This window comes from Cyprinus carpio, chromosome A17 (genome assembly GCF_018340385.1).
Source record: "Cyprinus carpio isolate SPL01 chromosome A17, ASM1834038v1, whole genome shotgun sequence".
In the NCBI taxonomy this organism is placed as follows: domain Eukaryota; kingdom Metazoa; phylum Chordata; class Actinopteri; order Cypriniformes; family Cyprinidae; genus Cyprinus; species Cyprinus carpio.
This window is the reverse complement of record NC_056588.1, coordinates 21,884,603-21,911,471: the sequence shown is the minus strand read 5'-3', so window position 1 is coordinate 21,911,471 and position 26,869 is coordinate 21,884,603. Positions and strand designations below refer to the sequence as shown.

Here is a 26,869-nt window from a genome sequence, read left to right as displayed (position 1 = left end):
GTTTCAGGTAACCATGGTTCCTTGAGGGAACGAGATGCTGCATTGAAAGCTATGGGGAATGACCCTCTGCATGACCACACTCTGCATCACATGTGTAATCAGCCCAATGGAAAGGCAAGACGTCATAGGCGGGTGACGTCATCGACCAGGAAGCTTAAAAGCATGTGCGTTAGCCTCTAGGAATGAAGCAAGAGCTGGCAGGGGTTCCGGGAGTATGGCTTCGAGACGCAGCGTCTCGTTCCCTCGAGGAACCATGATTACATGCGTAACTTGAGACGTTCTTCTTCAGGAACTCGAGCTGCATAGAATGCTATGGAGAATGAGGTGCCCACGCCGCCAGACTTCCAAGTCCCTGCCTAGTGTGTATCCGAAGAGCACAGCTAAGGTGAGAGAACAGAAGAGCACGGTGTGGCTTACATATCAAGCCATAGAACCTCACAAAGATGGAGGGCCTGGACCATCCTGCAGCACTGCAGATGTCCTGAATCGATACACCTGTTAAGAAGGCCTTGGAGGCCGCCATACCCCGTGTGGAGTGAGCCTTGATTCCCATCGGCGAGGGGAGGTCAGAGGACTCATAGGCCAGGTTGATAGCCTCAACTATCCACCGGCTAAGGGTCTGCTTAGTCGCAGGGAGACCCCTTTTTGGAGGATCATGGCACACAAGCAGTTGGTCTGTCCTTCTCCACAGGGCAGCTCTGTGGATGTATGTGTCCAGCGCTCGAACTGGACACATACAATTAAGCTTCTTCTGGTCAGGCTCCCGGAAGGGAGGAGGACAGAAGGCCTGCAGCACTATCGGTTGTGGTGTGACAGAGGGAACGTTTGGAACATAACCAGCTAGAGGGTATAAAAATGCTTTGGCCATGCCGGGCACAAAGTCAAGATGAGTAGGGTCCACTGAGAGGGCCTGAAGGTCTCCAACTCTCTTTAGAGAAGTAATCGCCAACAAGAAGGCAGTCTTTATAGTCAGATGATGATCTGTTATCTCCTCAATTGGTTCCTGATTGCACCATCCTCTGGTCAGCCATCTGTTTCTTTAATATATAGTGAACTTAATGATCACACTGCAAAACCTCTTTCAATTAGACATATATGGAATCGTGAATTAACAGATTTTGACTTATCGATCGACTGGGAGAGGGTGTGGTCTAATCTAATCTTAACTTCTAAAAACTTGGCTCATCATCTTATCCATTTCAAACTCATCCAAAGAGCATACATAACATACATGCAAAAGGTTTAAAATGAAACTGCAATTGACCTATAACTGCCATATCTGTAACACTGTATCAGCAGGTACTTTTCTCCACATGTTTTGGGAATGTCCAATTGTTGTCAACCTATGGACTCTGTGAATTCTGTTTAATCCTTTTTTCCATGTTTATGTCTTCTAAATGATGATTTCAACTGCTGTATAAGTTAATTAAAGAAGATAATGTTGTTTGCTGGTTTTACAGCTGCTAAGAAGACAATAATACAAAACTGGTTTACTACTCATGTGTGCAAAAACATTTTGGATTCAAAGCCTCCTTAAAATAGTGATTGTGAATATACAACAGCACGAATGAACAGGGCTAAACCTAGTACCATTGATACATGGCAATGTTTTTCTATCAAAATTTTGGAATATTATAAAGGAATGACTATAAAAAGCTTTTTTTTTTCTCCTTTCAGATTGTACAAATATTCAGTCTGTTGCTTCCACTTCCCTGTTTTGTTTGTTTGAATGGATGTTTTGTTGAATCAAAAATAAAAAAAGTTGATCACACACACACACACACACACACACACACACACACACACACACAAAGAAATTCCAAATGACCACTGAGTAATTATTAAAACAAGATATCATCTCTGTGTGCTTTAATGCCTAAAACAATCTTCAGCTTCTAACAGTTTAAAGAGATATGAGGCAGTAATATTGTATGAATTTCATAATTATGTCAGAGAAGAAAAATTAGAAATATGAGAAGAAAAGAATATAATTATGGCATACTTTAAAGTTTTTATTGCCCTACCCTCACATTGCCTGCTGCACTTGCTACAATCAAATAGTTCTGAATAGGCCTAACAGCACTTCCCAAAGCAATTCCCTTAAGCAATTCTCCATCAAAAAGTTTTATTCCAAATCTCCATTCAATGTGTATATAAAATCCCACCTTTTTTGTCACTGATTGGCTACTGTAAATAAGTATACAACATTTGAAATGAACTCAGGTTCTTGTTTACTGTATTTTCCCCATTTTTACATTTATTTCAGTCTCAGTGGAAGCAATCGCTGCCAAGTGACTCAGGGAGTGTGCGGCAAGGATAGAATTGGGACAAATGCAGCAAATAACAAACTACAAACACCTGCACCGGCACAATGCACCTCTCTCTCTCTCTCTCTCTCTCTCTCTCTCTCTCTCTCTCTCTCTCTCTCTCTCTCCTGAGTGCCTGAAATGTTTCGACATGCACCTGATGGCACATGCTGTGAAGTGTCCATTCTCCAAATCCAACATCTTGCACATCCCTCTGTTGACGCAGCTTTTAGTGGCTGCTATATATCAGCATTGGAGTTGCAGTAGCCATGGCAGCGTGGATGCTGAGGGGAGGTGGATTTGCATATGAAACGGCAAGATGCAGATGATCACTTCTGGGAGCCCAGACCGCACTGCCAAAGGGGAGCAAAATAAGGGTTGTTGGGGGGAGGGCCGCTGAGCCGCATGCCAGGCGAGTTGGGTATTTACACTTCAAACAGCATCTTCTCAAAGAGGAGAGAGTGCAAGGAAGAAAAAAAAAAAAAGGAAAGAGACATGGGTTTAAAGAGAGTTAGGGGAAAGCCTTTCTTTTGGATCGTATTCAGCCAGTTGGTCCTAACAAAACACCCACTATGTGCAAAACTTTCCCTTTGTTTTATTTGGCAGTAACAACGACTCTATTTTCCTCCAGTCTGCTGTCTCAAAGCTTGCAGGAGTTTGTCACCACTTGTTAGACTAAATACCCCTATTATGGTTGTCACTGGAGCTCTTTGAAAGGTGGGGTAGATATGTATGTAGTGGTACATTGTCTTGACATTGTATTGGATGGCTGTGCTTGCAAAACCAATGAAGATCTTCTAGAATCAGTATTGATCTGAGACCTTTTCCTGTTTAATCGTTACAAAATAAACTCTACTACAAACACTAGCCATGCTGGCCAAAAGTGCACGACCAGTTCTACACATGTATGTTTTGCTGTGCATGGAATCGGCAGACCTCTCTTAGCTAGTATTTGCCTCCTGTTTAGTTCCTAAGCTGTGCTGATGAATGTGAAGCTCCTGGCTTTCTTCCCAGACTGTGAAAGTCAGGGTCATTTCCAGCCCATCGATGCTACGCATGGGCGGCTCTGCATCAGCAGTGAGGGGTCAGCTCCGACAGATGCTAAATGGAGAGCTGAGGAACAGAGTCACAAATCCAGGAACAAACAAAATCCCATGAAATACGCAAGAGCCGTAAAAGCTGTTAGCCTTTTACCAAATATGTTATTAATCTGCATGTGTCCTTGATTGTATAGCTTCAGATATTTTCTGTGCCCAATCAAGCATACTTCCCTACTATATAGTAGTACACAAAAACAGTATGTGACAAGATAAGTACGTGAACTTTCATAAAACATTAGGCAAAAAGTACCCGGATGAATGACTACTTCAGCTGATATCCCATGAGGCCATGGGAAAGGAGTTGTGATTTTTTAGTGAAGTGACACTACTGATGCTTGTAGGTCACATGACAATGACAATATGCTAAATATAGTATTTTTTTTTTTATCTGTCATAATGTAAACACTTATTAAAAAGAAGTACCTACTCAGAAAATTGTGATTGCGGACATAGCAATTGTGATTATCAGGCATGGGCAATACTTTAGGTGCTGATATGTAACTTTTTGGCACTGATGTGCACCCTTTACGGTTAAATAAGACACAAAGGTATACCTTTTGAAAGGGTATCACCCAGTATCAATCGTTTTTTTTTAGTGAACCAGATTAACCATTTCAGCAAACCAGAATGAACCATCCGAAAGAGTATGCAGCTCGAGCCAGACCAGATTTACTCATTCAAAACTTTCTGACATACCTGACAGTCACTGACAGCCAATATCCAGGAGTATATGATCCTATGATTCTGTTATTTTTTATTCAAGGTTCCATTCTCATGGTTCATATAAAAACAGTTGATGAAGATAAAGTTGACTTTATATGCTTTATACATATAAAACATCAATGTTTCACGTCATTTTTGATGCTTTAATAATGGTATTGCATATAAGTGGCATCATAACATGAACAAACTGTTGGTTGTTTGAAGCAGTCCATTGAAATTAACTTTCAGACAGAATCAGTTCAAACTTCCCATCACTACGAAAAAGGTAACGTAAAAAACACATAAATATTTAAATCAAATCAAATGTTGTTTTTACCATAAATAATAGCATATTTTTCACGAAAACAAATTAGTTTTGTTGAATGCAATATTAATTTTCAAAGTCATACTTTTTACATAGAAAAGGTAGTTTTTGGCAGTTTTACAGGGTTGTCACCTATTTCCCATCTCAATCACATAGCAGTGCCTCATTACCTTGTCAATAAAATAGTACCCAACACCATAATTTCCATAAATGTTCCACAAATTGTCCACAAATGGGTCAAACGGGTAAAACTGGACAAAATTGTTACAAGGAAAACAGCTCACCAAACTATGTCTGAATTGAAATAAACTTGAAAATATGATTATCTAATTGATTCATAAAGCTGCAATGGGTACTCAGCATAAGGTCAGGGACCCCTATAGCACTGCAGCTCTGTCCCTTATGCTGACCAGCCTGGTCTTATTGTTTATACGTAGGTATTAGTATGTAATGGTTACATGCACAAAACGTACATTTTATTTTTTTGATATATGAATGAAACAAATAAGTCACCAATCTCTCTCCTACCTCTAAATATAACCTTAACCATTTCTAAAAAAAAAAAAAAAAAAAAGTAGCGTATAAAGAAAGGCATGACAGACAAGTGCAATCACAATAGTTTATTAATTACGTCAAAAGCAGTACCGACTGTAATCAAAATGATGATGCATCACAGTCACAGTCCTCTCTGATGGGATACCAAAGTTTTGTGTGAACTGCAGAGCAGAATTGAACATTTTTAAAGCATTCTAAGCTAAGTTGATCGTAGAGACCATTGGTGGCAATTGAGAAATGCAAAAGGCAACTGGGCTTTTGGGAAATGCAGCCCAGATTATTATCCTAATCCACTCCCTGAAGGTGCTCATTTCTCATTCAAACACCTCACCAGAAGTACAGCATGTCACAGTCTGAGACGAATTAGGCTAGAGCCAATGCGCATTTGTCATAAAGCGGCAAATTTGTTTTTTTAATTTGTAACAAGCGCATCAGTGTGGCTTTGATGCTTACAGTCATTGCTGAGGATGGAGATGAAGATCCCTGAATAAAGGCTTGAGTTTAGGACTGCCACAATTTCAATATTCATAAGGATTCATTTGTAAGTCTGTAAAGTTGTTCATACATAACTAATTTACATTTTAGGTGTTGTGAATACATTTAGATGCTGTAAATGTGTCAGTATTGTACTTGTAAATGCTGTAAACATATCAGTATTGTACGTTACAGTGTCTGCGAAAACGTAAATAAATGTATGTTTTACATTTGAACATCTAGTGTATTGGACAAAGCTGTTGACACAACTATGTGGTTGGCACAAAAAAACATAATGAATACAGTTTTATAGTGAATACGATCAGAAATTGTCAGTAGCCTATATATATATATATTAACAGCCATTATTGAATATATATATATATATATATATATCTATATATATATATATATATATATATATATTAACAGCCATTATTGATGGTACAATGGTTTATGGTTTAAAAATAAATGTTCTTAATTTCCTCCATTCGCGCTGTAAAATAAATGAACAACCAATAAGATTTAAGCTTATTGGCAGGTGTACTAGCTGTTGCTGCTTCCCAATAGATCATACAGAACTTGGAATATTTAATGGCTTTTAGTAATTAAGTAACAAAATAGGACGAAACAATTAATATATGTTCTAGAACTCTTGTAATTTCTTCAACTCGGCCTGTAACCGCCAGAAAACTAAAAGAAGAAGGAGAAGAAGAAGAATTTCTATGTTTTTTTTTTAAGAAGAAGAATTTCGTCAACTCGTTTTCATCTCGCTTGACGCAGTCTCTGCGCATGCGCAATGTGAATGTACGCAGGTGTTCGGAGACGGGAGGACAAGACGACAACTACGAACTTCAGATGTGTGGCAGCACAACTAGGTATGTTGGTGACCTACTTATGATCTTCATTCTCACCGTGTACACTGTCGTCATTGTATTGAGCATAAAAACTTAAACTAAAATAATTTATTTTGCTCGACGTGTTGAAAGCGGAAAAGGCCAATTTTATTAGTTTAAACGAAGTATAAGTTACTGTCTAACCATCAGTTGAGACCAGTTTCTTACTTGCTACATTACAGACATCGATTTTTACTAAACATTGTTTTGAATATACAGTTTGTAAGAGATTTTAATCAGTTGTAAGATCTTGATTTGTCATAGGCCTAAGCGTGCGGCCTATACTCCACTTCTAGAACATGCGGTGTTCACGTGTCGTTCACGTGGAAATGAACCGCGTGAGATAACTTATGCGGTACGATAGCTTCATTAAGTCATTTCTAACTTCAATTTTAATTTTGTTTCTTACTCATGCAGTGGAAGTGTAAATTCTGCTTGTTTTCGTGTGAAAAGAGAGCTCAGCTGCTAAAACACTACCGATTAAAACATGGAGGCTTCACTAGAAGTACTCCAATACCATGTCTCTATACCGATTGTCTATGCTCATTTAAGTCATTTAATTCACTTAGAGTGCACTTAACGAAAAATCATTCACATCAGGTACATGGTAGCCAGGCCAGTGCACTTGAGAATACCCCTTTGATATTTCACTGCCTACTTTGCAGTTTTGAGGAGCCCTGCACAGAATCCATTTTTTTGTCTCATTTGAGGCAGCACCTGAAAAATCATGAAATGGTGCAGTGTCCATACATAAATTGCAATTTTAAGAGCAATGTCTACTCTACATTTAATGTACATAAATGCAGAGAGCATAGAACACCTGATCAGAGGCAGCTAAAACCTGACATTCTCTTGCATGTTGTTACTCCTAGTTTAGGTACAAATGTGCAACTAGAGGAGCCTTCTTGCCTTGATCCCGTAGATGCAAACTTGGAGGAAAATGATGCAGAGAATGAAAATTTTGATGATTTGCAGCATCAGCTGGAGCATAATTTAGCCTCACTCTTTCTCAAAATGCAGGCTATTTTACATGTTTCTGATTCTGCTGCACAGGAAGTAATACAACAAATAAATCAAATTTTACTTCTATCAGAGCCTCTTGCCTGTCATGCAGTTCAGCAAATTCTTCTTGAACATGGACTCGGTGGCTGTGATTCATTAGTGAGAAAAGTAGTGAATGCAGTAAAAGACAGTAACCCAGTCTTGAGAATGACCAAAGATGGTGAACCTCTTTCCACAATAAGCAGAAGAGCATCATATTTTCAGAATGAATTTCCAATTGTCATGCCAATTGAATACAATCTTGATTCACAGTCAGTCTCTTATGTACCAGTTCTGCAAATGTTGCAGAAAATTCTAAACAGGGCTGATATTCTAAATAAAATCCTTTGTAATGATCGGTCGGTTAATGAATACATCACTTACAGAGATGGCAGTCACTATCAAGAAAATGACTTTCTTAACACAGAGACCTTTAGGATTGTCCTTGGTCTTTATGTTGATGAATTTGAGCTCGCCAATCCCCTTGGCACTTCAAGAAAAAAACACAAAATGTTTAGTCTCTACTGGGTTCTAGCCAATCTTCCCTCAAAAGACCGTTCATCACTTCAGTCAATTCAGCTAGCAATTTTATGCAGAGCTAGTACAGTAAAACAGCATGGTTACACAGACGTGTTGCGCCCATTTGTTCAAGACCTTGAAACTCTTGAACAGCATGGTGTATACATTGAACATTTAGGAGACTGTGTGAAAGGAACTGTACTTTTTGTGTCATCTGATAATCTAGGTGCTCATTCATTGGCAGGGTTACAGGAGAGTTTCACTGTTGAGCATCCATGTCGGTTCTGCTTTGCCAAAAGGAGTGAAATCCAGGAGAAGAAGGTCCAGTCGGGAGCATTTGAACTGAGAACCAAACAGCAACATGACAGGCAAGTAGCAGAAGTGTTAAATGATGAGAGTTTGGTAAAGCAGTATGGTGTGAAAGGGGGCTGTGTTTTAAGTGAAAGGTTGGAATATTTTCACACAGTTGGTGGTTTTCCACCTGACATAATGCATGACCTTATGGAAGGCGTCATCCCCATTGAAATGTCCTTGTGCATTAATGATTTGGTCTTGAGGAAGTTGATCTCTCTCGAATCCCTGAATCAAGCTATCAAGCAGTTTCCTTACAAATTCTCAGACAAAGTTGATCAGCCTCAGATCATCCCAGCCACTTTTGCCTCTAGAGGTACTATCGGTGGTAATGCTCACGAAAACTGGGCACTAATAAGACTTCTCCCCCTCATAATTGGCTTTGACATCCCTGAAAGAGATCAAACATGGGAAATTTTGCTGCTTCTAAAAGACATTTTAGAAATGGCAGTGGCATTCAGGTTCACTGAGGATTCTCTCGACTTTCTTGATGCAAAGATTGCAGAGCACAGAGATTTACTTTTGACAGTGTTTCCTCATTTCAAATTGCGCCCGAAACATCATTACATTGAGCACTATACGCAGCTCATCAGAATGTATGGACCACTAAGAGATGTGTGGACAATGAGATTTGAAGGAAAGCACAAATTCTTCAAACAGGTAATACGTGACACTAAAAACTTCAAAAACGTTACACAGACTTTGCCTGTTCGCCATCAAAGACTGATGGCTTACTATGTTGACTCACCCTCCTTTTTCAAGCCATCCATCCAAACAGAGAAGGTGAGGGGTACATTGACTTCAACTTTTCCTGATAATGTTCAGGAATTCCTGAGACAGAGATATGCTGTTCAGAACACTGTCCTCTCAGCATCATCTGTGAGCATTGATGGAATCAAGTATAATCCAGATATGATTGTATCTGTTGGTACTTGTTCAGGCCTTCCTGATTTTAGACAGATTTTCAAAATTCTTGTCATCAACAATGATGTTCTGTTTCTGTGTAAAGATCTGACATGTTGGTACATTGAGCACCTACGTTCTTTTGAACTGTGCAGTCATGTGCTATCACTGTCAGTTACCAAACCCTCAGATCTGAATGATCCATTTCCTTTGCCAGCATATAAACTTAGGGGCAGGACCTATGTTACACTTAAACATTATATCTTATGCTGAATGGATGACACTGAACATTTTCATGTCAAAGGGAGTTCAGAAATTCTGCAAAAACTTTACTTACTTCCTTTCTTACTCTGAACACAAAAATGCTTATTTTTGGAAAATCATCTGATTTGTCTAGTCTGTACTTTGTCAGAAGATGGTGGGCATCTTCTCAAGCTTCAGGATGACACAAAATATCTCATTCAACATATATTTCAAGTGTTCTGACAGTAGATCAGTGGGTTTTGTGAGAAACAAATCTGAAAAGTAATTCATAGTTTTCTTAACTTCCATCACATCAGGCAAGCTCTCCTGAGAGTGAAGCAGATAAATGCTATCCTGTGTGAAGGTCTGCTCCCATGCACACAGGATATTCAGTTCAAGATTTATATACAAGTAATGGATTATACTGACATTTATTTAACAGCAAACCTATTCATATGCCTTAAACACTTGGATTATATGGAATTTATTTATACTTTTGTATGTCATATAAGCAAAGATGAGTAGAACATTAAAAATGAATAATGGTTTTCCAAAGAATTTTTCGCATGATACAAAAGAGAATAAAAAAAGACAATTTTTAGTGAACTGTCACTTTAACTTCAGAAAACTAATCTCAACTCTTTAACCTTTGTAGAGAGACCAAATATGGAGGCGAGGACAATACTCAGAGTGATTGTTCATGAAAATGACATCAGAAAGATTACACTTCCTGTGAAACCACAGACAGTTGACTCACTGTTGGAACAACTTGAAGAAAAGTTGGGACTTCAGTACAAGTTCTCGCTTCAGTTTGAGGATCCAGACTTCAACAATTCCCTTGTGAATCTTACTGACATTGCTGACTTGCCAGATAAGCCTACTCTGAAGATTGTCTCCATTATGACGACACCAACATCTAGCACGGCAGACACAGAGATCCTCTCTGTGGCTTCTGATGATCATTCAAGTCATAGTCAACGGACTGCATGGCCAGAAACATTTGAGATCCCTACTTTTCCTGTTGACGTCGAATACAGGTTACGTCAGGCAAATCTACAATACATGCGAGACCAGACGTTTCTGAAAGTGTCTACGGAGCTTAAGCATGAGATTCTTGAAAAACTCTCAGAGACGATGTACAGTTTCAGAGCTTACCCAGATAAGGAAAATTTTGAGGAAGTTGCTTCTGCTCTGATTAAAAAACACCCCTGCCTTACCCAACCTGGCTCCTCTAAGGGGTGGAATGGGTGGTATAATAGCCTCAGGTGGAAAATGGGTAATTACCGCTCAAAACTGCGCCGAGCTGGATGTTTGGAGGTATCCATAAATGGTGGAAAAAGAAGAGGACAACAGCCTCAGAGAAACATCAAAAGACCCAAAAGGTCTGAAATCAATTTTCTGCCGAACTTCCCTGATGGTGAAGATGAAACCAGCATGGAGTCCAAAAGAAAAGAGATGGTGGAAGATATGAAAAAACGTCATCCTAAAGCTTCGCTGATTGCCAAGAACATGAATTCTACATTTGCATTACGTAGAAAGGAATTGATAGAGACGGAGCCTGGTGTGAAGGATACAGTGGAAAGGTGGCCAGCTCTCTTTACAGAGAGTCAGGTGAGTAAATAATCTTGTGTTCTTGTTAATGTTGTCAAAAGTACCAACTTTGGTACTGGCCAAAACTGAAATTTTAAAAATATGACGATGCTAGCAGTTACCGAGCACTTACACAGATACACATGGAAGTGTTTGAAAGCCACGTCTATCAGCGGATCCCTAATATATCTGCTCATAGACCGATCCGCTGATAAACGCGGCTTTCAAACACTTCCGTGTATATCTGTGCAAGCGCTCGGTAACTGCTAGCGGGAAATGCTGGTATCGTCACATTTTTTAAAGTTCAGTTCCAATGTGGGTACTTTTGACAACACTAGTTCTTGTACTGGGTTCATATTATTTTGTCATAAACATTTTCTACGCAGATTGAAAATTGAAATTCAACTTCATTTACCACTTTTGAGGTTGATGTTTAATTCATACTTGCATGTTTCAGTGACATGTGATTAATGTTAGTCTGGCCTACCTTTTTTTTTTTTTTTTTTTAGATTTTAGCAGAGTTCAGTCGCATATCTGGCAAAAACCTGCAAACCGAACTTTCAAGAACTGGACAGATTCACTCAACGGTTCATTGATATCTTCAAGGCCAAAGGGGGAGACATTGGATGTAAGCTTAAGAAGATTCTGCAACAGATTGAAAATGAGGTAAGCTACACAGACACATCCTAATTTTTTTTTTTCCTAGGAAAAAAACTGTTGGTTTTGTTGTTGTTTTTTGCTCTGTGTTGTGTTTGTGCTATGAGTGCTATTAACTCTTACTTTTTACAATGTTACATAACTTTACAGAAATCTGACATCGTTGGGAGGCGAACAGCCGTTCTTCATGGCCTTCCACTCCTCCTTGGAGAAGACCCGACCGATTTTTACAAGACATGTTTTGTAAGTAGCTTTGTCTGTGATATTCTGGGTATTTAATGTGTTGCAAACACTTCTTAAACCAATTTTGCGACCTGATAGGAAACGTAATGAAGAAAGATAAATAAAAATGAGGATACAGAAAAAGTGAAAGATAAATTAAGAATTAATATAAAAAATGAAAGAGAAAAAATATAAATTAGGTAAGAGAGTAAGATCATGAGAACGAAAAGAGGTAATACGTTTAGGAATTTAGACAAAGGTTGGAAAAATTAAGGACAACAGCCCGATAAGGAGAACAGAAAAGATAAGGAGGTATTTCATCAGAAATATCTTAATTTGTGTTCTGAAGATGAACAAAGGTTTTACTGGTTTGGAACAACATGAGTGTGACTAATTAATGACAGAATACTCATTTTTGGGTGAACTATCCCTTCAACAAGAGCTAATCTACACTGCCTGGTCAAAAAAGTCACTAATAAGCAAATACTTAATATTTTAGAATTTAATCATTATTGCAGTGATTGATGTTTCTTGCATGTTGTAGTTTGACAATAATTATTTGATCCCTAACTGATGCGGTGTGTAGCTTTTTATTTCTCATACTACTATGTAAGAAGTACTCATGTCCATATGCCAAGATGACAATGATTAGATTCAAAAATGTGATAAATGTAAAAAAAAAAAAAAACTGCAGACTCCAATATTTCATTGGGCCCGCCTATAGCTGTCATAATATTGTGCTTTCGTTATGACATTGTTTCAACAATATTAGGAAACATTTATTTCCATCAAGAGTTGCATTCATTTTTGGCCAAGATCTTGTAATGACAATGAGAGAGTCAAACAACTCCATATAGTCAACTCCAGCATATCCTAAAGGCTTTCAATAGGGTGAAGATCAGTTCAATTCATACATGAAAATGATTCCTCATGCTCACTGAACTACTTTTTCACAGTTTGGGTCCAAAGAATCTTGACACTGTCATCCTGAAATATATGGACATGGGTGTTTCTTCTGACATAGTTGTTTAAAGGGATAGTTCACCCAAAAACAAAAATTCTGTCATTAATTACTCAGCCTTATGTTGTTCCAAACCCGTAAGACTTTCATTTATCTTCAGAACACAAATTAACATATTTTGAATGAAATCGGAGAGCTTCCTGACCCTGCATAGACAGACAGCAATGTAACTGAAATGTTCCCAGACCCAGAAATGTAGTAAGGACATCGTTAAAATATTCCATGTGACATCAGTGGTTCAAACTTAAATGAACAAAGCTACGAGAATCTTTTTTGTGCGCAAAGAAACCAAAAACACTGTTTGGAAAATGGATTCATGATGTACTGGCTTATTATAGAAATTGTCAATTTTGAACACAAAAAAAAGTTACGGACTGGAGCTTTAAAGAAGGAAATAAAATTACTGTTTTGACCTATTTTCATATCACCACAGAATCTACTATTTTAACTAAAATAAAGTTCAGCGTTTATTCAAGACAAGTGAACAGTCAGTAATCAAATAAGAACTTATAAACAAATTGCAAGCAGTAGCACCAAATAAATACACAACAACAAAGACACAAATAAAATAAACAGGGGTTTAAATTTTTTGGGTAGTTCTAACAATAGAATTCAGGTACAGAAACTGAATAATCAAATGTAAAATAAAACTGTATAGTCTTCACTATAGAAATTAAATATACATTGCCTGGCCAAACAACAACAACAAAAAATCCTTGCAAATACTTAAGTGTTTGAATTATTGCTGGGATTATGTTTCTGGAATGTTGTATGTTAAGCAAAACAAGTCTTAACAGTCTTAAATTCTTTCATTAATTACTCACCCTCATATCATTCCAAACCCGTAAGACCTTCATTCATCTTCGGAACACAAATTAAGATTTTTTTGATGAAATCTGAGAGCTTTCTGACCCTCCATAGACAGCAAGGGTCCTACCACGATCAAGGCACAGAAGCGGAGTAAGAACGTTGTTAAAATGGTTCATGTGACATCAGTGGTTCAACCACAATGTTATGAAGCTACGAGAACTATCCCTTTAAGGAATGAAAAGCTACACACTGCATCAGTTATATAATTATCATGGCAATGATTCAAACACTTTGGTATTTGCTTATTTAAATCCAGATAGCAAGTTTTTTTTTTTGACCAGACAATGTATATTTAATTTATGTAGTGAAGACAATACAATGTTATTTTACATTTGATTATTCAATTTCTGTAGCTGAATACTATTGTTAGAACTACCCAACAAAACTTAAACCCCTGTTTATTTTATTTGTGTCTTTGTTGTGTATTTATTTGGTGCTACTGCTTGTGATTTGTTTATAAGTTCTTATTTTATTACTGACTGTTCACTTGAATACACTCTGAACTTTATTTTAGTAAAATTAGTAGATTTTTGTGAGGTGTCAAAACAACAAAACTGTACTTATTTTTAATTTTATTCTTATAGACATAAAGAGAAGTAGCTCCGGCTACAACGTTCTTCCACAAGACACACGCAGTTCTGTTTATTAACCGCCTGAGCGCCAAGTTACGGACTGCAGCTTAAATAAAAAGTATACATTTTATTTTGTGGCAGCACAAGTAAAAATTTCATATTGTGGGAAATTCAAAATATCATATCGCAGGAAAACAAAATCATCCACTGCATCTGCTGCTGAATCCATTATGAAAAGGCCTTTATTTCATAATACATAAATTTATTTGCATATTTTTAACATGAATATATGTTCTGAAGGTATGATGTGACTTATTTTCACTTCATTCTTGTCATATGCTGCTCATGTTTTTAGGACTGTGATGACGAAGGAGAAATGTCCGGCACTTCAATTGGCATATTGTCTGTGATACCTGAGGACTCTGCAACCATACCTTACTCTCTGCATCTCGATGCCACATCCACTGCAATCATTTTGGAAGGTAGAGTTGTAATGGATGATCTGGGAAACCTTCCCAAAGCAATGTGCCTGCTTTTTGGGCTCATTTATGCTCTGAATTTAGAGTATCCTGCTGTACTGAAGAACACGTTTGATTTCATTCAAAGGGTGATTCTGTCACTCGGGCACAAGTCTCTCAAACCTAAAATACAGTCCCTGAAAAATCGCCTGTTGCTGTAACATTGTTGTGCCATGATGGACCATTTTTCAGTTTGTGCATAATTGACTATTGCAGAGTTACAAAAATGGTAATCAGGACTGAAGAATGTTTTTTTCCGGTTGGAAAACGATCAGTCTGCTCAATGTTAAGCAGCTGGTCTTAGAATATAGTTTAGTCTTAAAAAGAACTTTAAAATAAATAGGAAAGTTGTTCAGTACTAAAAAACTGAAGAATATGTTTTGATTCCTGTTGGAAAACGTGCAGTTTGCTTAACAGTGTTAAGTGATTGGTTTTAGAAAAGGTGTTAAAAATTTTAGAACACTGTTTAAATATAAATAGACCTAGAAAACTTATCCAGTACTAAACTTGTTGATAGAGTGTTCACTGTGTTGTCCAATTCTGTATTTCACCACTGTGTGAGAAAAGGTAAAAAAGTCAAAAAAGGGACCATTGATTGTTATATGTAATCGCTGTATGTGAAAAATTGCAGCGTGTGGTGTTGATTTGAAGGCATGACATTGTTTTAACATTGTTTTATGGAACAAATAAATGTCCCAGTGTTGTGCCAAAAATCTTTTGCCTGTCTGTTTTAATAACTTAGAATTTTTAGTACAACTTACTTGAGAAATTTAAGGTAATCAGTTTCCACACATTTTTCTAGTAATGTGAACAAGCAGACTTGTTAAGTTAACTGTTTTGTTTGTACTAAAATTATCTAGAACCAATTAATGTACTCAACTAAACAAATAAAATTACAAACACTCAAGTTTTCCAAATACCAATACAAATACACAATTCATAAATTCAAAGTTCCACTAACAGAAACATCTCAATTTTGAGGTTCCCCTTACAGGTCCTTCTCAAAAAATTAGCATATTGTGAAAAAGTTCATTATTTTCCATAATGTAATGATAAAAATTAAACGTTCATATATTTTAGATTCATTGCACACCAACTGAAATATTTCAGGTCTTTTATTGTTTTAATACTGATGATTTTGGCATACAGCTCATGAAAACCCAAAATTCCTATCTCAAAAAATTAGCATATTTCATCCGACCAATAAAATAAAAGTGTTTTTAATACAAAAAAAAGTCAACCTTCAAATAATTATGTTCAGTTATGCACTCAATACTTGGTCGGGAATCCTTTTGCAGAAATGACTGCTTCAATGCAGCGTGGCATGGAGTCAATCAGCCTGTGGCACTGCTGAGGTGTTATGGAGGCCCAGGATGCTTCGATAGCGGCCTTAAGCTCATCCAGAGTGTTGGGTCTTGCGTCTCTCAACTTTCTCTTCACAATATCCCACAGATTCTCTATGGGGTTCAGGTCAGGAGAGTTGGCAGGCCAATTGAGCACAGTAATACCATGGTCAGTAAACCATTTACCAGTGGTTTTGGCACTGTGAGCAGGTGCCAGGTCATGATGAAAAACGAAATCTTCATCTCCATAAAGCTTTTCAGCAGATGGAAGCATGAAGTGCTCCAAAATCTCCTGATAGCTAGCTGCATTGACCCTGCCCTTGATAAAACACAGTGGACCAACACCAGCAGCTGACATGGCACCCCAGAAAATCACAGACTGTGGGTACTTGACACTGGACTTCAGGCATTTTGGCATTTCCTTCTCCCCAGTCTTCCTCCAGACTCTGGCACCTTGATTTCCGAATGGCATGCAAAATTAGCTTTCATCCGAAAAAAGTACTTTGGACCACTGAGCAACAGTCCAGTGCTGCTTCTCTGTAGCACATTTCCTGCACACGTCTGTGCACGGTGGCTCTGGATGTTTCTACTCCAGACTCAGTCCACTGCTTCCGCAGGTCCCCCAAGGTCTGGAATCGGTCCTTCTCCACAATCTTCCTCAGGGTCCGGTCACCTCTTCTCGTTGTGCAGCGTTTTTTGCCACACTTTTTCCTTCCCACAGACTTCCCACTGAGGTGCTTTGATACAGCACTCTGGGAACAGCCTATTCGTTCAGAAATTTCTTTCTGTGTCTTACCCTCTCACTTGAGGGTGTCAATGATGGCCTTCTGGACAGCAGTCAGGTCGGCAGTCTTACCCATGATTGCGGTTTTGAGTAATGAACCAGGCTGGGAGTTTTTAAAAGCCTCAGGAATCTTTTGCAGGTGTTTAGAGTTATTTAGTTGATTCAAATGATTAGGTTAATAGCTCGTTTAGAGAACCTTTTCATGATATGCTAATTTTTTGAGATTCAAATCATCAGTATTAAAACAATAAAAGATCTGAAATATTTCAGTTGGTGTGCAATGAATCTAAAATATATGAAAGTTTAATTTTTATCATTACATTATGGAAAATAATGAACTTTTTCACAATATGCTAATTTTTTGAGAAGGACCTGTATGTTCCCCAGTGGCACTAGAGCACATACACACATGCAAACTCTTCAGAAACAGTGTTTGAATGCTCTTAGGAAACTAAAAGACATAGAAGTAAGTTTGTAAAGTATGGAATTAAAGCTATAGATTGCATTATATGTTAGCTTGCTTGTATTTCTCAAATGCATGATCAATTTAAGTCCATATGATATACTAACAAGAAACCTTGCTTTTAATCACAGGTCGAGAGCTATAGTTCCAACCACGCAACTTTATGTTATTGTTTGTGAATGTTTTAATGTTAACTACTGTATGTTGGTAACGATGGAACTTGCATCCATAGTTGGCTGGCAATGCTTTTGGGAAACTGACAAGTGTAACTACTCTGTTACAACTCTTTCATAGAATTATAAAATGTATGTGAATAGGCTAGTCTTGGAAGAATTTAAGCAGCAAGTTTTGAGTTCATTCTAAATCTCTGACTTTAGATTGCAGACTTTGGTACCTTGGGGTATTTGAGTTGTTTGAGACGTGGGATTAAACGTGCCAGTATCTAATGAGGACAAAGAAGGAGGACATTTGAGCAAAAATCTATATTTGCTGTTGAACTGATTTCTTTGCCATCTAGGAGAAGCAAATTATAAATTAAGATGTATCATTTGTCATTTTTGTTTTTTATGGAAGAAATTCTTAAGTAGTTGAACACTGAGTTGTAGCCTGTTCTCCATTTTTTTTATGTACAAACACAGCAACACGTTTCTACGAAACAAACCTCTAATCAAACCCTTTTACATTGTTTTATTGGCTGACAAGTATATCAGTCCACATTAATTGATTGAAACAAGTGTTAATCCTCAGAAAATACAATGGTCAAAAGCCCAACAGATATGCACAACAATACAAATGAGACCCATTAGCAAAACAGATTGCAATCCATGATTAGATATTGTGCTTTTGAACACTTATATAACATTAGAAAAGTACAGGCAGCTCAAACCACTTAATTTTGTGAACACTCTTATGGAATTTCAATAACAGGAAAAACCTCACATCTGGGCTGAGGCTTCTAATGGTCTTAGTGGAAGCTTGGCCACAGGGAACTGTAATAGATATCATTAAAAAAAAAAAAAAAAAAAGCCTGTACATGACATGATCTCCTGACAAGCTAATTTTAAAATATTTAAATGTTTTATATAACACAATTTCAACTGCTTATGCATAATGCAAGCCACTAGTAATGATTTGTTGCATAACACGACTCTTTAGCAGTTATGGAATTATGGCTAAAGCCAGTTTATAAAATGGATATTTATGTTCCTGGATGTTGATTTGCCAGTATAGAAAAAAAAAGAGAATAGATTAATAAGTAAAAATATAAACATATTTTTTAAGGCTGCCCTCAACTAAGGATTTTTCTGGTCGACTAGTAGTCGTTCATTTGAAGCATTAGTCAACTAATCGCAAGTTTTTTAATAAACCATTTAAATCATTATAATGAGCCTTTATTTCATACACAGCCTAATAAGTGCTCAAGTACTTGCATAAAGCTTGCCACAGCGCACCGGCAGAAGTAATGATTACCGTAAAACTTCAAATAATAGCCCGGGCTTCTATTTACCCAAATCGCCGAACTGCACCGGCTTGTATTTGAGACAGGCGTCTATAAGAGACAGGCCTTTAATTTAGTGTTGAGATGTTCAAGCATGACAGTAGGAGGTTACCACATTATATTACGTGTTATTTTTATAATTAATTTGAATGTGTTTAACAAATTATTTAATGTAAGAAATGTCTTTGGCTATTGCCAGCATAAAAAAAAAAAAAAAACTTAAAAAACGTAACGATGTGACCGCAATGGGCAGAACAATACAAGTTACCCCTAAACGAATGTGTTTAACAAATAATTTAGTGTAAGAAATGTCTTAGATTATTGGCAGCATAAAAAAAGCAATGGGCAGAACAATATAAGTTACCGCTAAAATCCATCGAGCATATGAACTTATTGCCCGAAACATATCAACAAGAAAGAATGAAGGCTACCCTGTAAAACAACTGCAATCGTGTGATAGAAAATTACTCTATTCATCACTATCATCATCCCCGCGATCCTCAATTACAAGTTCATTGGCGAATTCCTCCTCCACGTTGCTCTCCTCCACTTCTCCCTCTCCAGCCTCCACTAACTCTGCCTGCCTTGCTTGCACTAACAGCTCTCGCCCAGATGTGCACGGCTTTCCCTCTTTGAAACAATGGATAAGGTGATCCTCACTTCCATCAGAAGCTACTGTCAGGCCACATAGCTAAGGATAACATCCCGAAGTTAATGAAATATATTATCTCCTCTTTCTTCCTCGCACACACACACACGCGCGCGCAAGCTTACCTTAAAGGAATTTTTCAGCCGCTCTGTATCCAGCTTTTCCCACACTTGAAGTACCCAGGAAACCAACAAGCGACAAGCTGGGGCCCTCATATTTCCTCCAGCTGTGTACTCTTTGTCCACATCCCCTGCCATCCAGTTGTCATAGGACTCGTGCAGGCTGGCTTTGAATGGTTGGTTCCATACGACTTTGTACAGCCACCAGGTATCACAGCCGTGGTTATGTTGTAGCCCCTTTTGAGCTCAGCTTTGGTCGCTGCGCTGATATGACAGTGATATGAATCCCAGGCTAGGAGACGAGGGGCAAAGTTGAGCTTTCCCACCACTCTCTGAAGCCCGTCTGCAGTCAGCTCCTCGTTCATCCATCCATTTTTGGACGTGGCCACCACCACCATACTGATATTTTGCATTAATTTCACCTCCTTGATCCCCCCTTTGAAGACAATGTAAGGTTTCAATTTGGTCCCGTCTGCTTTCGCAGCCAACACCACAGTTAAGTGGCTCTTCTCATGGCCTGTGGTTTTCAGTGGAACACTGCGTGCACCTCTTGCATCCACCGTTGTAGAGCCCACCATATCAAACCATACCGCTGTTTCGTCCATGGCTATAATGTTTTTCGGCTGTATTTTCTTTACCTTAATAATCCGCGTTGTATATGTGACAAAATTTACCAGTTTCTCAGTGAAGTGCTTGCCGTCTTTCTGGGCCACAGTTGTGCGTCTTCTGACTGAAAAGTCGTTGCGCCTTAGGAATTTGTCCAGCCAGCCAGCGCTCGCAGTAAAACTCTCCTCATCCCTGCCGTCACTCACTGTTGCATACACTTCTTTTGCCTTGGCCCTGATCATTTAACGTGAGACTCTGAGATGCTTTGCCCGCATGCTGTGGATCCACTCACACACGCTCACCTCCAGCTCTTCACTGGCCTTCTTCCTCCCTCCACCTCGCAGTCTGGCCCTTTTGTCATCTTCCTCGGACAGACGTTGCAGTTCAGCTTTATTTTTACGCCATTCTCGCACTCTCTTTGGATCAACCGAGAAATGTCTTGCCGCTGCTTCTCCCGAATTTTGTTCGGCAAATTTGACAACTGTCAGCTTAAATGTCAAATCATACTTTTTTATTTTTGTCTCCATGGTGGTATTGAGAGAATTAAGAAAAACTGAAGACTAAAAGAAAGTTTGTTAACCTCTTTGTTATGTTGATGAGTCGTTCATGAACTGTTGTTGTGTCTGTCACGTGAAATCTAATCAAAACATAGAACAGACGATCTGACGGGTTTGAGAAGATCAAATACAACCCAATACTAAAAAAACAGACCAGGCCTCTATTTGAGACCGGCCTTTATTTACCCAAACCTGTCGTCACACCAGGCGTTTAAAAGAGACAGGCATCTATTTGGGACTCGGCTATTATTTGAAGTTTTACGGTATGACTGGTTCAGGGAAAAACAGTAAGGAGACTGCATTAACATTTTAATAATTTGATAAAGTAGTTCTTTCTTTGTTTTCGGATTAAGAGATGAAGTTGGCAACACTGACTCAGCAGTAGTGGATGCGCCTGTATTCATGTTTCATACGCATTACATAATCTGAGAATTTGTTTTCCATTTGAATTGGTTCATTTGAAAGTAGACATTTCCCTCTCTATAGATATATTTTTAATGTCTGTAAGGCAAAGATAGACTATACACAGAGTTTTGCATTCAAGTTCACAGATCGAGATGGCAGAAAGGGCATCCTGTTTGCTTTCATTATTTTACAAAAGTGCGGTATTGTGAGCACACACAGATAGACATAGAGTCTTAACAGATTTGAAAGATGTTTTACTCTTATCTGTATTACCAAAAATTAGGGATTTTCGGTAATACACCTCATTCTGTCCTGCAGCGAGCGTGCTACTGTTCAGCTTCCACACAGACTAGCGGACATTTCTCTAGGTTAACATTAGATTGAGTGGCCATGTAAAGTTGCTAGTACTTACATATTTCAGATGATAAGCCATATTTGAGAGGTCAGTGATTGCTAGTTGAGCGTTTTGATGATCTGCCCGTCAATGTACTGTATTACCATGGACTTGCTGTTAATGATCTGTCAGTCACGGACTGCATGATTTTGCCTGTTGAATTTTTTTTTTTTTTTCTGCGACTAAGCAACTAATAAAATTTTGGGCGACACAAGACTCTTCTGGTCGACTAACGATTAGTCGACTATTATGGGGCAGCCCTTATATTTTTAGATCAAATGTCCTTAAATTCAATATTTTGTTGACAATGGTAATGGTCAGATTTTAATTTGCATATGTACTAAGCATAATGATGAATAAAAAAATTAAATAAAATAGGACAGACACAATACAAAAATGTATTCTGCATTATTTTGTCATTGTTTGAAATGATTTCATGAAAAATACCGTTTAATTTATGCTCAGTGTGCAAAGTGACCTGGATATTTTGGGCTCTGGGAATTTATTGAATACACTGGGCAAGAGTTGACCTCAAGCTAGGGCAACATTGCATACAGGTCTGTGGGTTGGTTGGCTGATCAAAAATAGTGACTTCAAGAAAAACAAAATAATGAGTAGGAACACTTTTCCCTATCGCAACATGCCACGCATGGCTGAATGCATTCACATGCCGCCAAGTGTGTTGTAAGACACAGAGAGAGGCAAATCCAAATAAACAAGAAGTTGCTGGGGACTAAAATAAAATCTCAAGGACACCAAGACAAATCTAAAGGCTTTTGTGTCTGTTTTATACTATAGAAGATAAAATATATATATATATATATATATATATATATATATATATATATATATATATATATATATATATATATATATATATATATTGATGATACCAGTTGCCTCAATTGCTTACAACATGGAATACAAAATGGAAAATATAAACAAAATAAATAATCAGAAGCTCAAAAATACAGCTAGATATACATTACATCACAGGGAACATACATACTGATGAAATCAATGCACTTTGTCACCCTGGATTAAAGTGTCTACTAAATGAATAAATGTATGAAATGCAAGATTTGTTTTCCTAGAAGTAAATACACTCTTAAAAACAAATTTTTGCTTCAAAAAATAACCATTCAGTCAAAGGTTCTTTAAAGAATCCCTTTCTTACATTGTTATGATCTGAAGAACCTTCTATTCAGTCCCAGCTGTCCCCCCTTTTTTTGTTCGTGGCCTGCCCCCCCCCTTTCTTACCCCCCCCTTTTCGACCCCTGCTGTGTGGGTATCTCTGTTCTGTATAGCTTGTGGGCGCGTTTGAAGAAAATAAAGATGTGTGTCTCTTTGCTCTTTTCATATGGACAAGGCCTCTGAGTGATGAGGGGTTTTCAAACTTGCAGCGCAGGTTTCCGATAACGTGATGAGGCGTTCGACTTTTTGATTTCGGTCAGAGAGACCACAGAAACTGAGACAAAACTTTTGTTCTTCATGTTCGGCTATGGCCCTATGCTGCTTTGTACTATTTGCAGTTTTAATGGCAAAATGGTCAAGTAGTGGGCAATCATTTAAGTCATTAATTCAAAACCCCCCTAATTTCGAACGTTGATTTATATTTTTAAACAGAACTGTTAATCAATAATTAAGCCTTAAAATATATTCCACACTCAAAAGCACACATTAAGTTTGCCACAAGAATACGCAGAGAATGAGAAGTCGCTAATACTTTGTGAAAGAAAAAAACGGAGACATTTTAATTATTTGTAATCAAAAGTGTAATGTTCTTGTTAGAGACGGCAAGATAAAATTTCACAGTACTTTGACTCTCAGTCACCAGAGGGCATATGCGCATAATCCCACGGGAGCGTATATTTGCTTTTTTCGTTTCGAATTGGTTCATTTAAAAAGTAGAGCATTTCAACGATTTCTGTAGATATATTTCTCATGTATGTAAAGGCCCCCCCCAGTTTTAAGTTATTTAATTATCAGGGAGGAAAAAAAAGGGGAAGAAGAAAAAAAAAAAGATCTCTGATGGAGGAAGCCTGGCCCTGTCTGCCGACATGCCACATAGAATAATTTTCCACAGTAACACTTGAATATGAATAGTAAAAGGGCATACATTTCTTTTAGGGATTACAGTTATGGGATCCCCATTAAAAATAAATCTCCACAAGTCTACATCCCGAGACAGATGCAGTTATAACCTGTAAAATAAAGGCTATTCGACATTTTTTAAATGATTCCCTAACGGCTTGATGCCGCTCCCCAGTTCATTGATTTTTGATTGGCTTTTAATAAATGCTTTTTTATAATAATTAATAAAGATAAAAAAGCAGGTTAAGTTAGATATTATTGTACAAATAATTATAAAATGCTGTAGACTGCAAATAAGATTGCAGTTTCACATTTTGCATATGCATTACAAAGTTAGTATTATTTTTACATGCAATGATACAAAAATAAAACCAAAAAAGATTTGTAATGAAGAAAAAAAATATGTAAACAAATAAGAATAAATGTTGTGCGTGCATCAGCTTCATGCTTTCGTGCAGTTATCTTGCACTCGGAAATTTTAAGGAATAGAATACACTCCTGCATTTAAATGCGATTTTGCAATTTTTTTATTTTTAAGTTTACTTATACCCCTCGCCCCAAATAAAGATAGGCTCCTTTAAAATCACTGAAGTGGTCAATTAATGAAGCTCTTTTTTTTTTTACATTACATTGTTTTGCAATTTGTTGATTATAATGAGAGAACTTGAAGTTTAAGCGTGAGGACATTTTATTAATCCGTCATTCTTTTCAGTTTCAATGATTTAGCTAAATTGTGGCCAGGTTAAATTTATTTGTTTCTTGTTTTTTAGTTTGGCCTAAATAATGGGAAGCCAAGAATTATTCAGTGCCTCATGTTTTTTACTAAAATAATGGAAGTAATTTATAAAACAGGCAACAATTTTTTTTAATCAGTGTACAGACAGATATCTTTTCCCAAGTAGTTATCTGTCAAAATAAATTATAGTCGTAACCCCCCGAATAACAAAAGTACTTGAGTGTTTTATTCTGTTTTATTAGGTTCTACCGAAAACGAACCCATAGCTTATCCACACCGCTAGGCTACTAAAGTTTCATCTGTGCCAATATTAAATTATGTTCTAAACTTACCGTTGTTTTTCTTTTCTTCTTTTTCCCCTTCCCCTTTCTTTCCCCTCCTTGCACTCACTTGCAGCCCGGTCAATATTGATTAACACATCAGTGATACTTGTTGTACAGCTGATGGCTCTATTAGCGAAAATGTGCTTTGATGCCTTTGTTTGATAACTTGGTTAAAGCGCCACTCATCTGTCAAAAGCTGCAAATGCACTTTGCAGGCGATGGCGGCGGTGCTGCAAATGGCGGTAGGAGTGTAACTCACTACACACACAACTACACTATGAAACACAAATCGCATTTAATTATTTCAAGTAAAACAAATGACACGCAGTGCTTCACTCTGAAACATGCAGCGCATTTATTTATTTGCTGGCAAACCACCAAAATAAAAGCAGTTAATATTTAAATTTGAGCAGAGATGCACCGATCAACCATCGGCCATATATTATCGAACCAGTGTTTTTTTGTTTTTTATTTCAGAGTCCACAAACAGCATTAACAGAGGTCAGAGATGCAAAGAGGAGAAAATACATTAACAGGCAGAGCAAGCTCACCTATTCACAATGTGCAAAGTACCTAATGTATATATCTGAAGGAACTGTCTTAAGAAAAAGTTTAGATGGCATTTTTCCTTTCAACTTGCCTTTGTATAATGCATTTATTTAGTGTTTACAGTGTTAATCAAGTAAACAGTGTATCACTGCAGTTCCTTAAGCACCACCTGCTGACAGAGAGGGAATTTGCATTTTCATTCAGCCCTTGTGTTGTTTGGTATGTTTTATGTAGCCTAATTTCACAAAGCTAAAGTCAGACCATTCTGATTTTGCTTCCGGTTTTGAAATTATACAGTCAAAATATAGGCTAATAAAGCAGCTAACCATCTTCATGCACTATAGTTTCATTCTTTCTTGTCTTTTGCTTATATAAAATACATTAAAAATTAGTTCCCTTTCAGTTGGTCACTCATGACGTCACATCAGTTGACCATCTCTAAGTTGCGGGCCAAGCTTTGTTGTGTCAAAAGGGGCGGAGGTCCGTTGCCTCTACCTCGATCTAATTCTCATCATGGCGGCAGTCAGGCGGGGGCTACTTCAGGCAGTAGCACAGGTGGTCTAGGGGGTTATGGGAAAACAGTGATGGGAAAACCCTCCAGGGAACCAACCCTCGGGGGAACATTGCTCTTCTTGCACTCCGCAACCAGTTGAGCTGCCAAAAGGAACTTGTTGGGCCCTCTACAAGGAGCGTACCATCAGTATCCTTCAGCATTCCTCCCGACAATCTGATGTCAATCGCTGCATTGGAGGGAGAGCCAGAGCTTTCTGGAGAGGAAGATTTGGCTGCGCTGCTGCCCTCCAAGACTGTAGCAATGCCTGAATCGGATGCAGAAATGAAGGATATGCTTCCTGGGCCACCGTGAGGGTAGGGCTCGAGTGGAGATCTCCACTGTGTATCAAGCCCTCAAGGTTGGTCTTCCCGGGGTGCATGAGGAGCTTACGGAAGGCACCTTTTTCTGCCGGAAACCAACCTGCTAACTCCTCTTCCCTTCACCACCACTCTTGATGGTGGTGCAGCAAGGGAGTATACGGGGGTCCCCCTGGTGGAGCGGTCAGTTGCGATGCAGTTGTGTCCTATAAACCCCTCCACCTGGCAGGGCAAACCGTGCCTCCCCTCACGGGTTTTTTAGGTACTCGCCTGGTCTGTCAGACAATGCTTATATGGCCTGTGGAGAATCTGCCACTGCCATACACCCTACTGCGTTACTACAGGTTCTTTAGGCTAAAGCACTAAGGGACCTGCACAAGGGTGGTCATGATCTGGAAGTTCTGAAAGAGCTCCGATCCGCAACTGACCTCACGCTCCGACTGACAAAGGTCACTGCGAGTTCTCTGGGTTTAGCGATGTGGCTCCCTGGCTGTGTCTGTTCGACATGAGGGATGCTGACAAGTCCAGCGTTCCTAAAGGTCCAGTTTGCCGGTGTCTGGGTGCCTGGCTGTCCAACTTATCAGCTAGCTCCCTGGGCGGACTATCGCCTGCTC

At 38.3% G+C, this 26,869-nt stretch overlaps 1 protein-coding gene across 4 annotated transcripts; it reads left to right on the top strand.

The window, feature by feature from the left end:
- Positions 1-5,893: 5,893 nt before the first annotated feature.
- On the top strand, positions 5,894-15,578 carry LOC109063425. 4 transcript variants are annotated; one of them, XM_042774432.1, is made up of 6 exons: positions 5,915-6,340; positions 8,163-8,286; positions 10,071-11,026; positions 11,515-11,671; positions 11,813-11,905; positions 14,703-15,578. In XM_042774432.1, exons 2-4 carry the CDS (start codon positions 8,280-8,282, stop codon positions 11,599-11,601), a joined length of 1,050 nt encoding a protein of 349 aa, XP_042630366.1. In that variant the 5' UTR covers positions 5,915-6,340; positions 8,163-8,279; the 3' UTR covers positions 11,602-11,671; positions 11,813-11,905; positions 14,703-15,578. The 4 variants fall into 4 exon arrangements, with proteins under 4 accessions (XP_042630365.1, XP_042630364.1, XP_042630366.1 ...); XM_042774433.1 differs by lacking the exon at positions 5,915-6,340 and having other exon boundaries at positions 6,395-8,286; XM_042774431.1 differs by lacking the exons at positions 10,071-11,026; positions 11,515-11,671; positions 11,813-11,905; positions 14,703-15,578 and having other exon boundaries at positions 5,894-6,340; positions 8,163-10,046.
- The last annotated feature ends 11,291 nt before the right edge of the window (positions 15,579-26,869 follow it).